General features: G+C 37.3%; 1 protein-coding gene across 9 annotated transcripts in view; it reads right to left on the bottom strand.

Moving 5' to 3' along the window:
* Positions 1-12,758, bottom strand: part of DLG2 (discs large MAGUK scaffold protein 2) — a 2,272,173-nt gene that overhangs the window by 805,350 nt on the left and 1,454,065 nt on the right. For 8 of the 9 annotated variants that reach the window (XM_030918836.1, XM_030918835.1, XM_030918840.1 and 5 more), the window contains one exon: positions 4,814-4,867. The exons of the other annotated variant lie outside the window; for it this stretch is intronic. In XM_030918836.1, coding sequence (XP_030774696.1) covers positions 4,814-4,867 — 54 coding nt within the window. The remainder of the gene's footprint in view (positions 1-4,813; positions 4,868-12,758) is intronic. 9 annotated transcript variants of the gene reach the window in all.

Genomic DNA, 12,758 nt, shown 5'->3' with positions numbered 1-12,758 from the left:
TGTGTTCAAGTAACTCTTATTTTACTTAATAATGGCCCCAAAGCACAAGAATAGTGATGCTGACAATTCAGATATGCTTAAGAGAAGCCCTAAAAAGCTTTCTTAAGGGAAAACATGAAAATTCCTGACTTGAGAAAAAAATGAAGAGAAAATACTGTATGCTGAAGTTGCTAAGATCTATAGTAAAAATGAATCTTTCATCCATGAACTTGTGAAGAAGGAAAAATAGAATCATGCTAGTTTTGCTGTTGTACCCCAAACTGCAAAAGTTATGGCCACAGTGCCTGATAGTTAAGATGGAAAATTCATGTATATAGGGTTTGGCATTATCTGCAGCTTCAGGCATCCGTCAGGAGACTTGGAATGTATCAAGTCTCCTGATACAATGGATAAGGTGAGAATATTGTATTCTGCAGCCTGAAGCAACTGTCCTAGCTAACTGATAAATAGAGAAGAAAAAAATGCTTATTGCCACTGATTCTTTTGGTTGTGGTTACACACCAAAAATTGGCAACTACATGAGGTAATAGTAAATGGTAGATCAAGCACTACCATTTACTAGTTGAGATAGAAAATCTATATGTTTAAAACGAAAAGTGTGTGTTGATTGAACTCCAAGTTATTTAACAGATTTAAAATGCATGATTCTCAAGTATACCTCTCTCAACAGTGCATTTGTATAAAAGAGGTCAGAATATTACCAAAATACAAAATGAATATTAGAGAAGGTTAGAGCAAAATAAAAAAGGATTCTGGAATCTCTCTGATTAATTTTATTTTCTAAAGCATAAAGAATACTATTTGTCAGGGTGCTGTTCAATATTGAACTCTAAAGTGTCTACTGAAAGGAGAAGAGAGTGCGATGTCAGTTGGTTGCAGAGTACCAGAGAGTAAAGCATTATTATTTGATTGAGTCAACCTTCAGGGAGCTGGATTCACAAGCAGGCTCTAATCACTCTGAGCTCCCTAAGAACAAATATTTTCAGTACCTGGCATGAAACAATATTCAACATGTAATGGGGAAGAGTAAAAATATTGAGCAAAAAATAGAAACTAGAGACTATTGAAATGGAGAAATAATTTTTCTCTCTCTCCTTGTTTCTGCTTGGGTGATTTTAATTTTCATATAGGGATTCCTGCTTTGCATGAGAAGCTAGATTATGCCACATTTAAGGTTATACCCAACCCTAATATATCATGACCTCATATAAGACAGAGCTTACTTAAGGCATTTTCATGTAAGAACCTCAGTGACCCCTTCATAAATGCAAGCTCTAATGTCTTTCAACTCATCTTCCGTAATACAAAGAAGTCTCTTTAAATATATTTTGTACTTTTGTTTGACACTTACATAAAAATTCCCTTTGACCCTAGAAATTTCCTGCAGCTATTCAATTGTCATTTGCATTTGTGCCAAGGAACCATTTCCACAAAAACCATTTCTATCAAAAATCAAATTTGCTAATCAGTAAAATTAATACATTTACTTGCAATGAAATTATTTTTTAGAAAGACTTTAATATATGTCACAGCTTGGCATTCTGATAATATTTTTAAGAGGGAAAAGTTCTTACGCAACATGCCTAAAATGCCCTAGGGAACTCTGAAATAGTTTTTTCATTAAATAGAGCTGAAATTATGTGAACAACTAGAACATGAGGAAGAAAAGAGGAAAACAAAGTATAGAACACTGGGGAATGAGAAAATAGACTGTGAAAGGAACAGTAATTTGTTCAAGGTTACCCAGTGAGTCAGGAACAAAGGGGAGAGTTGGGACTCTGCCAAGAACCAAAGCTTATCCACATTAATGAGTATGCGCTAAATCTGCCATTTTCAATACATAATGTATTCGTGTTTTTTCTACATCGGGGAAGGTGTTCATATTTACCATTCTCCTAGAATTTAGCATGTTTTACTTCATAAGTGTTTATTTTTTTCAAAAAAATGATAAATACTTTAGCTGCTATCAACCAGAAGCTAAGAAAATCTCTGAGGCAGGTATTATAAGTCCTAAATTAAATTATAGGTTAATTTAGGTGCATAGAGATTAAATACATTACTTAAGAACATACTACCATGATAATTGGGACATTTTCATCATATCAAGCTGCTCACAAACCACTACAAAGATCGTTACCCTTAAGGAAGCACAAAGTGTGTTCCATTAAGTATGAAAAAGTTGATTAGGCCAGGCACAGTAGGTCACACCTATAATCTCAGCACTTTGGGAGGCCGAGGCTGGCAGATCACTGAGATCAGAAGTTCAAGATCAGCCTGTCCAACATGGCAAAAACCTGTCTCTACTAAAAAATACAAAAAAGAAAAAAAAAAAAAATACCAGGGCATGGTGGTGTACTCCTGTAGTCCCAGCTACTCGGGAGGCTGAGGCAAGAGAGTCATTTGAACCCGGGAGGTGGAGGTTGCAGTGAGCCAAGATCAGGCCATTTGCACTCCAGCCTGGGTGACAGAGCAAGACTGACTCAACAATAACAACAAAAAAAGTTGATTAAAAATAATTTTTGAAGGAGTCAAAGTCAGATACAAACCTGATATTTGGAAGAATGGGAATAATTTGATGAATTTGTTATTTATGACTGATTTTACTAGCTAATCAATTGGGATACCAATTGAACATGTCTACACAAGACCCTTAGATCTTATTGATAAATTATTTCCACATGAGGGCATCTGGCAGTTACGCCACCAGAACCCTAACAGGAGGCTTTGAAATAATATAGATCCACCACAAGAAAGTGGTCTTATTTACAAAATTAACTCTGTGCTCCAGGCCTACTTCTTGAGGGCACTGCTCACATGCTTTGACAATGGTTATAGTGAAGAGATTTTTTGGGACATAAGATTCCTTCATATATATATGGATTCCTATCCTGAATGTATTGAAGCTTCTGTGACAAGTTATCTCTCATCCAAATCTGCATGTATCAGGGGAGTAAGTAAGGAAGCTGTATTCCCAAGCTGACAGGCAGAAAACAAGGGAGGGAAGAAAGAAACATAGGTAGCAGTATGTTAGACGTTAAGTAACATTTCTAACTCTACAGTCAGGCTATCTGGATTGACTCAACTCTGCCTTTTACTGTGAGTCCTTGAACCAGTTACTTGACCGCTTTATGACTCATTATCCCCATCTGTAAAATGGAGAAATTAATAGTACCTACCTCAAAGGATTGTTATGAGGATTAAATGAGTTAAAATTTGTTAAGTGTCTACAACAGTGTTAGGCATACCCTGTTAGAGATGTTTGGTAAGTAAAGAAAGGTATGAGGAGTGAGAGAATAGTGGATGTAGGTGCCTTTAAGACATTGCTTTGTTTCCTTCTATAGAGCCCTTTACTTTCCAGTGTTGGGGCCTCTTGGTTCCTTCCAGTACGCTTAACCTTGTTTCCGGTCTGGTCCCAAACTATTCTTGCGCAGAAAGATTTAAGAAGCCCTAGTTCAGTAGTTCAGGTGATTCAGCATTAAGTCAAGCTTGCTGTTATTCTTGGCCTGACCCTGTGTCCCAGTTTTAGTTCCTCATTCTTATCATCAAGTCCCAACCTTGTACTCCAGTTCTGACATTCTGCTCCCCTGTGACTGAGTCCGGGACTGCAGAACCTGCTCAGGACTGCCAGTTCCTTTGAGGTAACATCTCTCAAAAGGCAGCCTATGGACTAGACACACTTTGTTTGGCAGACACAGTGTTTGCATTTTTGAAAATTAGTTGCCTGTATTTAGAAATTGCAAACATGTACAAATTTCCATCTTATTTTGTAAAATGATCTGGCACCAGTAAGTTCCAAGTGGCAGTTGCTCTTTTTAAATGGCCATGTGCTTTCTATTCCCCACTGTCCCTACTCTGACTGCTCCATTTGTTTCTGTGATTTGGTTGGTCATTGAAGGGATTTGAGGCTGTGGGCTAAAACTGCGAAGAGCCAGTACTTACCAAGCACTTACTTTGTGCTAGGTACTGTTCTAAGTGCTTTATGTGCTTTACTCATTTAATCAAAGGGAAGGAATCTGTTTGTTCTTGTCCATTACCCCGGCAGCCCTTCTTCTCAGCTTCATACCCCTGTCTAGCATGCATCTGTGGCTGTCCCATCTTCTTTGATCACTATCCTCCACTCGTCAGCTACAGCCCACTCACAAAGCCTTGTTGGACCTCCATAATGTCAACCACTCACCCACATTGTGGCCTATAGCTGGTCTTCAATCTTCCCTGCCTAGCCAGACTCTGTCTTCAAGAACTTTCGCCATCATAGTGGTTGTGTTACAGGTACAGAATCCTAGGCTTCATTGATTTGCTTGATCCTATTATCTCATGCTCCATGCTTTTATAAAACCATAACTTTCATTATATATAGGTAGGCTCTATCCTCACAAAACTTTTGTCTACTTCTTATTAGAAGACCAAAAAAATCCATAAAAATATTTATTGATTTCTTACCCTAGGTTCCAGACTCTGTCATAGAAATTGACTTCAATATTCCTTTCATAAGAAACCCAAAGAAGTTTGCTCGTGTCTATGAGCAATTCAGTCTCTTTTCAGTGAGCCACTTAGCAAACTAACACTATTTGAACAACGTTGTCTATTTTTTTTTCATAATGGGCCCTTGTATTTTACAAAACATGAATGAAAGAGGGAAATACTTGATTACTAAGACAAGATTTAGAAATTATTAAAAGAAAATTTACAAAACTACATGTCATTCCATAAGATTATTTAGTTTGGGTGAAACTAAATATCAATTGTATTTAAATTCAGCCAATTAAGTTCTACCACAGTTTTAAAAGAGGGTATTAATGAAAAAGTTACTTACATAAGGAATTGTGTCCAAAGTATCTGTGTTGACAATTATAGGAGCAGGACTGGCCTGAAAAAAGAAATAGAAAAAAAAAAATTAAATAATGAATAATGTATTCTGAGACAGATTATTTAGCTTAACTTATTTAACAAAGAGCTCAGCAGGCATTTCTTGAGGACCTGTACAGGCACTGTGTCAAGTGTTAGTGGGATAATAAAATGGCTAAGATTTCCTGTACCTTCCCCCACCTCAAATATTTGTTATATTTACCACATAAAGAAATAAAGTAAGCACTCATAGAATTTACATTCATTTTTTCTTACATTCTACAAAACAGTGTAGGAGGTGAGAATTTCTGCTATGTGTAAGGCAAGAATTTCTAATAAATTAGGTGAGAGTTAAAACTTGTATTTTCTTTCTTTCTTTCTTTTTTTTTTTTTGAGATAAGAGTCTCGCTCTGGCTCTGTCACCCAGACCAGAGTGCAGTGGCATGATCTCGCCTCACTGCAGTCTCCGCCTCCTGGGTTCAAGCAATTCTCCTGCCTCAGCCTTCCAAATAGCTGGGATTATAGGCACACGCTGCCACAGCCAGCTAACTTTTGTATTTTTAGTAGAGATGGGGTTTCCCATGTTGACCAGGATGGTCTTGATTTCCTGACCTTGTGATCTACCTGCCCTGGACTCCCAAAGTGCTTGGATTACAGGCATGAGCTATCTCACTTGACCTGTATCATTTCTTTATGAAATGACTTTGCTAAAGGAATTTGATTTCTCTCTCAAGGAAGCAAAATTAAACCTAAACCAATATTCATAGTTATTCTCTTCAAACTGCCTTTTGAGAGTATGCTATATTCAATAGAAAAAGGCTTCACTTATCAACATCTATGTTTACATATTATATATGCTGTATCCTGTATTTTCTTTACTTTCTTTTCTTTCTTTTTTTTTTTTTTTTTTGAGACGAATTCTTCCTCTGTCACCCATGCTGGAGTGTGCAGTGGTGCGATCTCGGCTCACTGCAACCTCTGCCTCCCAGGTTCGAGCAATTCTTCTATCTCATCCTCCTAAGTAGCTAGGACTACAGGCATGCGCCACTACACTCGGGTAACTTTTGTACTTTTAGTCGAGACGGGGTTTCACCGTATTGACCAGGCTGGTCTCGAACTCCTGACCTCGTACTTCTCCCGCCTCGGCCTCCCAAAGTGCTGGGATTACAGGCATGAGCCACCATGCCCTGCTGTATTTTATTATTTATGTACCTCTAATCATAAACCTTAGAAGTCCCTAAATAGAACATTAACAGTCATATATGAGAGAAAATCACATTGGATAGGTTCAACTTTCTTTAAAAAAAAAAAAAAAAAACTGTACGATTTGCAGTAATTCTCTTTAAAGTTTAGCAGGAATCTGCGTAAAACTGATACAGGAGTGCTGCAAGCCAAATCATTAGAAAATAAGAGATTGCAATCTCTATTTGCATCGCCAATCTAACTTCATGAATATTGAGTAGAGCTATCTTTACTTTTTAGTTTCTAGAATTTTCACAGCAACTTTTGCTTTATCCCCCAAAGGATCTTTAATCTTTGTCTCAAATTACAGATTTCATTTAGATAAAAGACATACTTTCATCCTGATTAATACAGAGTTCTTCTATACGACATGGTGGTTTTGGAAAGTGCTCAAATTTGGGGATATTTCATTAGCTGTGCCCTCTGGAGTTAAAAGAGTTAACAGCTTTTTAATGCCAATCTGTTCTGTGGGATCCTAATCAAATGGTAAAACAAATAGCAATCCAGCAGGTTTTACAAAACAAAATTCATGTCTTTACCAAAAACACTGGGCGTGGAAAACATAACCTTGGCATACATATCTGTATAATGGATCAACTAGTTAGTCATAATATTTTCATGATTCTCAATGGGATGTATCTTGTGGGTAAATAAAGACTCTGGAGAAAGACATTTTTCGCTGGATCTTACTAAAAAAAAATAATAAGAGGCATGTAGAGAAGAGAAAAAAGGTGCGAGGTTTGCAGTCAGAAGACATGGGCTAAAGGTTGGTTTAGCAACTTTCTGATTGTATGATTTGGGGGTTTAGTGACTTCCTAGTAGTGTGATCTTAGGGCAAGTCCACTAACCCTTTCTGACTAATTTTCCTTCCCTGTAGATTGGAAATAGTAGTAACATCTTTCCAAAATGGTTGAAGATCAAATGAGGTGATATAGTTGAAAGTGCTTTGTAAACTGTAAATTTCAGAATTAATGTTAAATATTATTAGTAGTAAGTGTCTCTTAAGATAGACTACTGTAAAGATATATTATTGAATGGCTTGTAAACTGTTTACACTGCAGAGATCTCAATGCTATGTTAGTGGCTGCAATTGCACTAATAAGATGCCTGTTTAGATTGTGGTTCTAAAACAGCTCATGTCAAAGGCAATAATAACAATAATTACTGATTATTAAGTATATATTACCATTTATTAAATATATACATAAGCATATATATCTTCACTTAATCTCCATAAAACCATATTGAGGAGGCATTATTATCACTATTTCTATGTTATATATGAAGAAAATGAGGCTCGGTGAAAATGAGATTTAACATTTGAATATTGTTTTTTTCTGACCTCAAAATTCATTTTTCCCCACTAAGCTGCTTCATAATCCCAGGATCTAGGTGGTTCTATCATGAGTTTGCAGTGATATGTGAGCTCTATACTAGAGTACCATACAAGAATTAGACAAAGCAAAGACCACCCTGAAGGCAAAAGAGGCCTAAGGATACTGCAGGTTAGATGTTGAACACAGTCTGGTGAAGCCTTAGTATGTATTTTTAAAAAGGTTTTTAGTTTTGATGACATCTCTCCTATGCTTTCTGTTTGGTTTCCATGACTCATGAAAGTGTGCCTCATATCCAAGACTAGACTGAAAACTCTGAATATCACATGCAATTCCTGCATTTCCCCATATTTTCTAGTGTAGTTTTGATTAATAAATATGTATTAATTTGATTTGAGGCTTTCATCCCATCTTTGCTTTTCTTTCTTATAGATTATAATAATGTGTTATGGGAATAAATTTTATACATAAGTCCATTTCCTATGTAATGCCATTTAAAACTTTTGTATGTTTATGTTGCTATTTTTCATTTTTTAATGTAAATTTGGTCCTTCCAAGAAGACTATATGTCTAAAAATTGACAAGTATTGTATACTTTTCTAGAATTCTCCACAGCACTTGGGTATACAGAAGGAGCTCAAAGAATATTGAGAAATACTTGAAATTTATTGACTAAATGTAGTGATAAAGTATAGAAGTGGGTATAAAGGAAAGTAATATATCTTTGCGAGCTTTGTAAAGCACTTCTAAGGTAACCAGAACCCCAAAATCTCATGATATCAACAAGACTGTGACTACTTTTCCAATATCCAGTATCACTTTCTTTCTTTGTTTAGTCACTATTACTTTACTAAATTCAGCTTTAATAAAATAATAATAATTTCATAACTCTAGGATGTGGAGTCTGTGAGTGGACTCCACTTGAAGTAGAGGACAAGAACTTGAAGGACAAGATCTATGTTATGTGGAATCTATGTTATATGGAAAGTTTATTTTTCCTTCTTGGTGCCAAAAGGATCCAGAAGACACAGTTAATACCTACCTCTCTAAAAGTCATTAAAAATGCATGAACAAACAAGGTTGTATCAAAATAAACATATATCACATACATCTGACATTGGTAACGCCCTGGTGTGACTGCCAAAGAGATGCCACAGTAGGTTCTTCTGAATGACACACCCCCACTGTGCTGCTACACCAGGCTCTCTGAAGACTCTCCCACTGCCCTGCTTCCGGATCTTCATAGCCCACCCCAGACTACACAGAGTGTAGTTGAATTCCAAACATGGCCCATGAATGTGCTCTTCTCACCAGTTGGTAATTCCAAACCTTCCTTTAGCTCATCTGGCTCCTGATTTTTTGTTCACTTTTACAGTCAAGAGAGGCTATAACTAGTTTGATCTAGTTTGTTTCTGAGTCTTAAAAACCAACTATCCAGTTGCTTTGATAGTTCCCACCAAGTATTTTCTCCACACTTCACAGTGCGCTGCCATATACACTGTCTTTTTTTTTTTTTTTTTTTTTTTTTTTTTTTTTTTTGAGATGGGGTCTCTCTCTGTCACCCAGGCTGGAGTGTAGTGGTACAAATTCACCTCACTGCAACCTTCGCCTTCCAGGTTCAAGTGATTCTCCTGTCTCAGCCTCCCAAGTAGCTGGAATTACAGGTGCCCGCCACCAGGCTCGGCTAATTTTTGTATTTTCAGTAGAGATGTGGTTTTGCCATGTTGGCCAGGCTGGTCTGAAACTCCTGACCTCATGTGATCCACCCGCCTCGACCCTCACAGTGCTGGGAGTACAGGCATGAGTCACCGCATCTGGCCATATACTCTCTTTCTTCCTTTTGGATATCCTCTTTAATTGGATGCCAAAATCAAACTGGTGGCTCAGCAGATTCTAGTGTCCTTCTTTAATATACTTATTTCCATTAACTGAAAAGATATTTATGAAAAATCTAGAACAAAATCTTCTTTTAATCAGAAACTTCAAGACTTGTCTTTATATACATCTAGGCAAGATTTTTGAAACTATAAGGGAGGAAGAAAAATAAAAAAAACTATTTCTTGAGTAAACCAAACTATGAAGCCTTTTTTAATGTTGTTTGCCTTTTATATGACATTCTCTTCCATGCAGAGAAAGCCAGTTTTCAGCAAAAGGGACTAGTACAGCTAATTACAGAGAAGCAAGAAGTAAGCAGAAGGAATACTGATATAATTTAAACTATTAGATCAAGTTATTAATAAATGTCAGCCATTTTCCTATCCTTGGGCTCCATGTGAATACAAATGTTCTCATATTACATGAACAATTTTGTTTATACTAGTAATAGATACACTTTTTTGGCTTGCTTCCAAGAGACTCTAAATAAAAAGAATCTGACAAAATGAATGCAACTTTACAAAGGAGTTCATTGATTTTGACTAACGTGGTTACCTCTTGATATGTGTTAAGTGTCAGATATGGGAAATGCCTCTGACATATGTGGGCAGGTGGTCATGAAGCCAACTATGGTGAAGAAGCCTCCTCAAGCAAGGTATTGGAAGGAAATATACAGTAGCTAGTCAGCCAAGAAACACTCTCATGAAGCTTAACTTCAAGAAGTGTAGGCTAATCAGTGGGAAGGTCAAAAGACTTAATCTAATACCTAGACTTTTAAGAAGTAAGATAGAAAAGGAGAGAACTAGATCAGCAAAAAATGAACAGCAACACTCATGGTACTAGGAACTACGCAGGGATTTCAACTGACCTGGGACATGCAAATGGAAGGCAGGTGATTGTCATTATACCAATTTAAATAGGCGGTAAAATACGGCAAGAATAACGTATGAGCTGCTTTTGGATACCTTTGACTTATCTTATCAGCCTTACAGGACAGGATTACTGAGTGGGCAAGATTTCTTGTCTATTTAGAGGGACACAGGCCCCATAAATGACTTTTATGTATGGTATGGCATGATATTTTGAAACAAAATGGAAGCCACTGAAAGTTTGAAAATGAGTCCTGTGTGTGGGCGTGTGTGTGTGTGTGTGTGTGTGTGTGTGTGTGTGTGTGTGTGATTTCATTATGAGAGCTGGAGATCCCAGAACCTCTAAGTAAATATTAGCTATTTTAGACTGGCAGCTACTAGATAGCATGCTAGCAGACTTTTTGCTTCACAATTCACACAGAAGATTGCATCAGGATGAGCCCCAATCAGATCATACGCTAATCCTGGCTAGGGAAGTAGAATATTGAGGTTACTACCTACACACCCCATCAACTTTGAAGTAAGACATCTAACATTAAGTACTGGACTAGATACGCTGAGTGTTGAACCCAGGATAACTGTAGTGTGTATTAGACTTTTCCCCGTAACCCTCTATTATGTTGACTTACTCTGGAAAGAAAAATGTGGCGTGGTTGGGGAAGTGACTTCCGCCTTCATTTCCTGAATCACATTTTAGTTCTCCATTGGAACTGAAACCCTGTTTTTCCTCTCCTTTTCCACAATCTTTTAGGCTAGAGTTCCACATCTCTAGGTGCTGGCAGGACCCTACTCCTATTTGGAGGATTTACTTGGAACCTATAATTATCATGACTTGAAGGTTTGTATTATTATGACCCTGCCACGTCTAAATCCTTTGATATATTAATACTGGGACAGATAATAAGAATATGCACTTATATAGCAAATACTTTATGTAAATTAACTTATTTAATCCTCACACAATTCTATGAGACAAGCACTATTATTCTCAAAGTAGAAGTGAGGAAACAGAGGTTAAATAACTTTCTCAAAGTCACACAGCTGGTAAATAGCTGGTAAATCTTCAAACCCAAGCAATCTGGTTTATTTTATTTTAATTTTATTCTGCTGCCACTTAGAATAAAAACAGATTTCACCAGTTATGTCTGGATTCTAATTTTTTTTTTTTTTCCAGATAGGGTCTTACCTTATCACCCAGGCTGGTGTGCAGTGGTGCCATCTTGGCTTACTACAACCTCTGCCTCCCAAGCTCAAGCCATCCTCCCACTTCAGCCTCCCAAGTAGTTGGGACTACAGGCATGTACCACCATGCCTGGCTGATTTTTGTAATTTTTGTAGAGACAGGGTTTTGCTATATTGCCCAGGCTTTTCTCAAACTCTTGGACTCAAGTGATCCACCTGCCTCGGTCTCCCCAGATGCTGGGATTACAGGTGTGAGCCACCACACCTGGCCAGATCCTAGTTTTTACTGTTGATCACCAAGTTACAAGCCAGTTCAAATCTAAATGTATTTCACATGCTTTTATCTTGGCTGGCCTAAGAACCTTCCCCTCCTTCCTCTGGTTCAGTTGCTGAGGCCCAGTGTGTCATGAGAAGAGACCTGTAGGAGGCATGCCTAGGAAAAGGCCAACAGCCCCAGCATACCCAGACTGACTGATTCAGGCATTCTTTGAGTAAGCCTCAAATAAATTGGTAATTGACTGACTAAAGACACATCGATGGTTGTGTGAGAGAGGAAGAATAAAATAGGAAGAACAAATATATTCTAGAATCATAGAGCTTTTAAAGCTGAGATCTTAAGGAACAATTTAATTACACTCTTACATTCTAAAAATATGAAAATGAAGACAAAGAATATGACCTAACCCAGATCTCACAATTACATAGTATCAAAACTGAGGATAACAAGAATAACAATAATAAAGTATTAAGCATATATAAGGTGATTATTATGTTTCAGGAATGCTATAAGTACTTGAAGACATTTGAATGCATTTAATTTTTACAGTGTTCTAAGAAAACATTATTGTTCCCATTAAAAAGAAAGAAGGAAGAAACGAAAGAGAGAAGAAAGGAAGAAAAGACGGTCCCAATTGACCAAGTCACTTGCCTAAAGTCACAAATCTAAGAGGTGGCATGAGCAGTTTTTAAACCCATGTCTTTCTAACCCCAGAGTCCATAAGGGTAACGCCAACATCTGATTTTTTTTGCCTGAGTTTTTCTAGGCTACCAAACTGAAAACGCAATTATTTTCTGCCTGGAAAGTTGCTAGTTTCTCTTTTACAGTCTGAAGAGAAATTTATCACTATTCTGACTCAGATTCAATTCCCCAATTATCAGAGGTATTTGGGTCCCTTAGTATCTTGCAAACCCCCACTTAAAAAATGGAACAGTGCTATTTTCCAGTTAACCTATTTCTCAAGAATTTAGCTGAATAAAGAATGCATGTATAGGCCAGGAATGGTGGATCATGCCTGTAATCCCAGCGTTTTGGGATGCCAAGCTGGACAGATCACTTGAAGTGAGGAATTTGAGACCAGCCTGGCCAACATGGTGAAACCCTGTCTCTACTAAAGATACAAAAATTAGCCGG

The sequence above is a fragment of the Rhinopithecus roxellana genome, chromosome 15 (assembly GCF_007565055.1).
Source record: "Rhinopithecus roxellana isolate Shanxi Qingling chromosome 15, ASM756505v1, whole genome shotgun sequence".
Taxonomy (NCBI): domain Eukaryota; kingdom Metazoa; phylum Chordata; class Mammalia; order Primates; family Cercopithecidae; genus Rhinopithecus; species Rhinopithecus roxellana.
The sequence above is the reverse complement of the archived record's forward strand: the minus strand, read 5'-3'. Positions and strand labels throughout refer to the sequence as shown.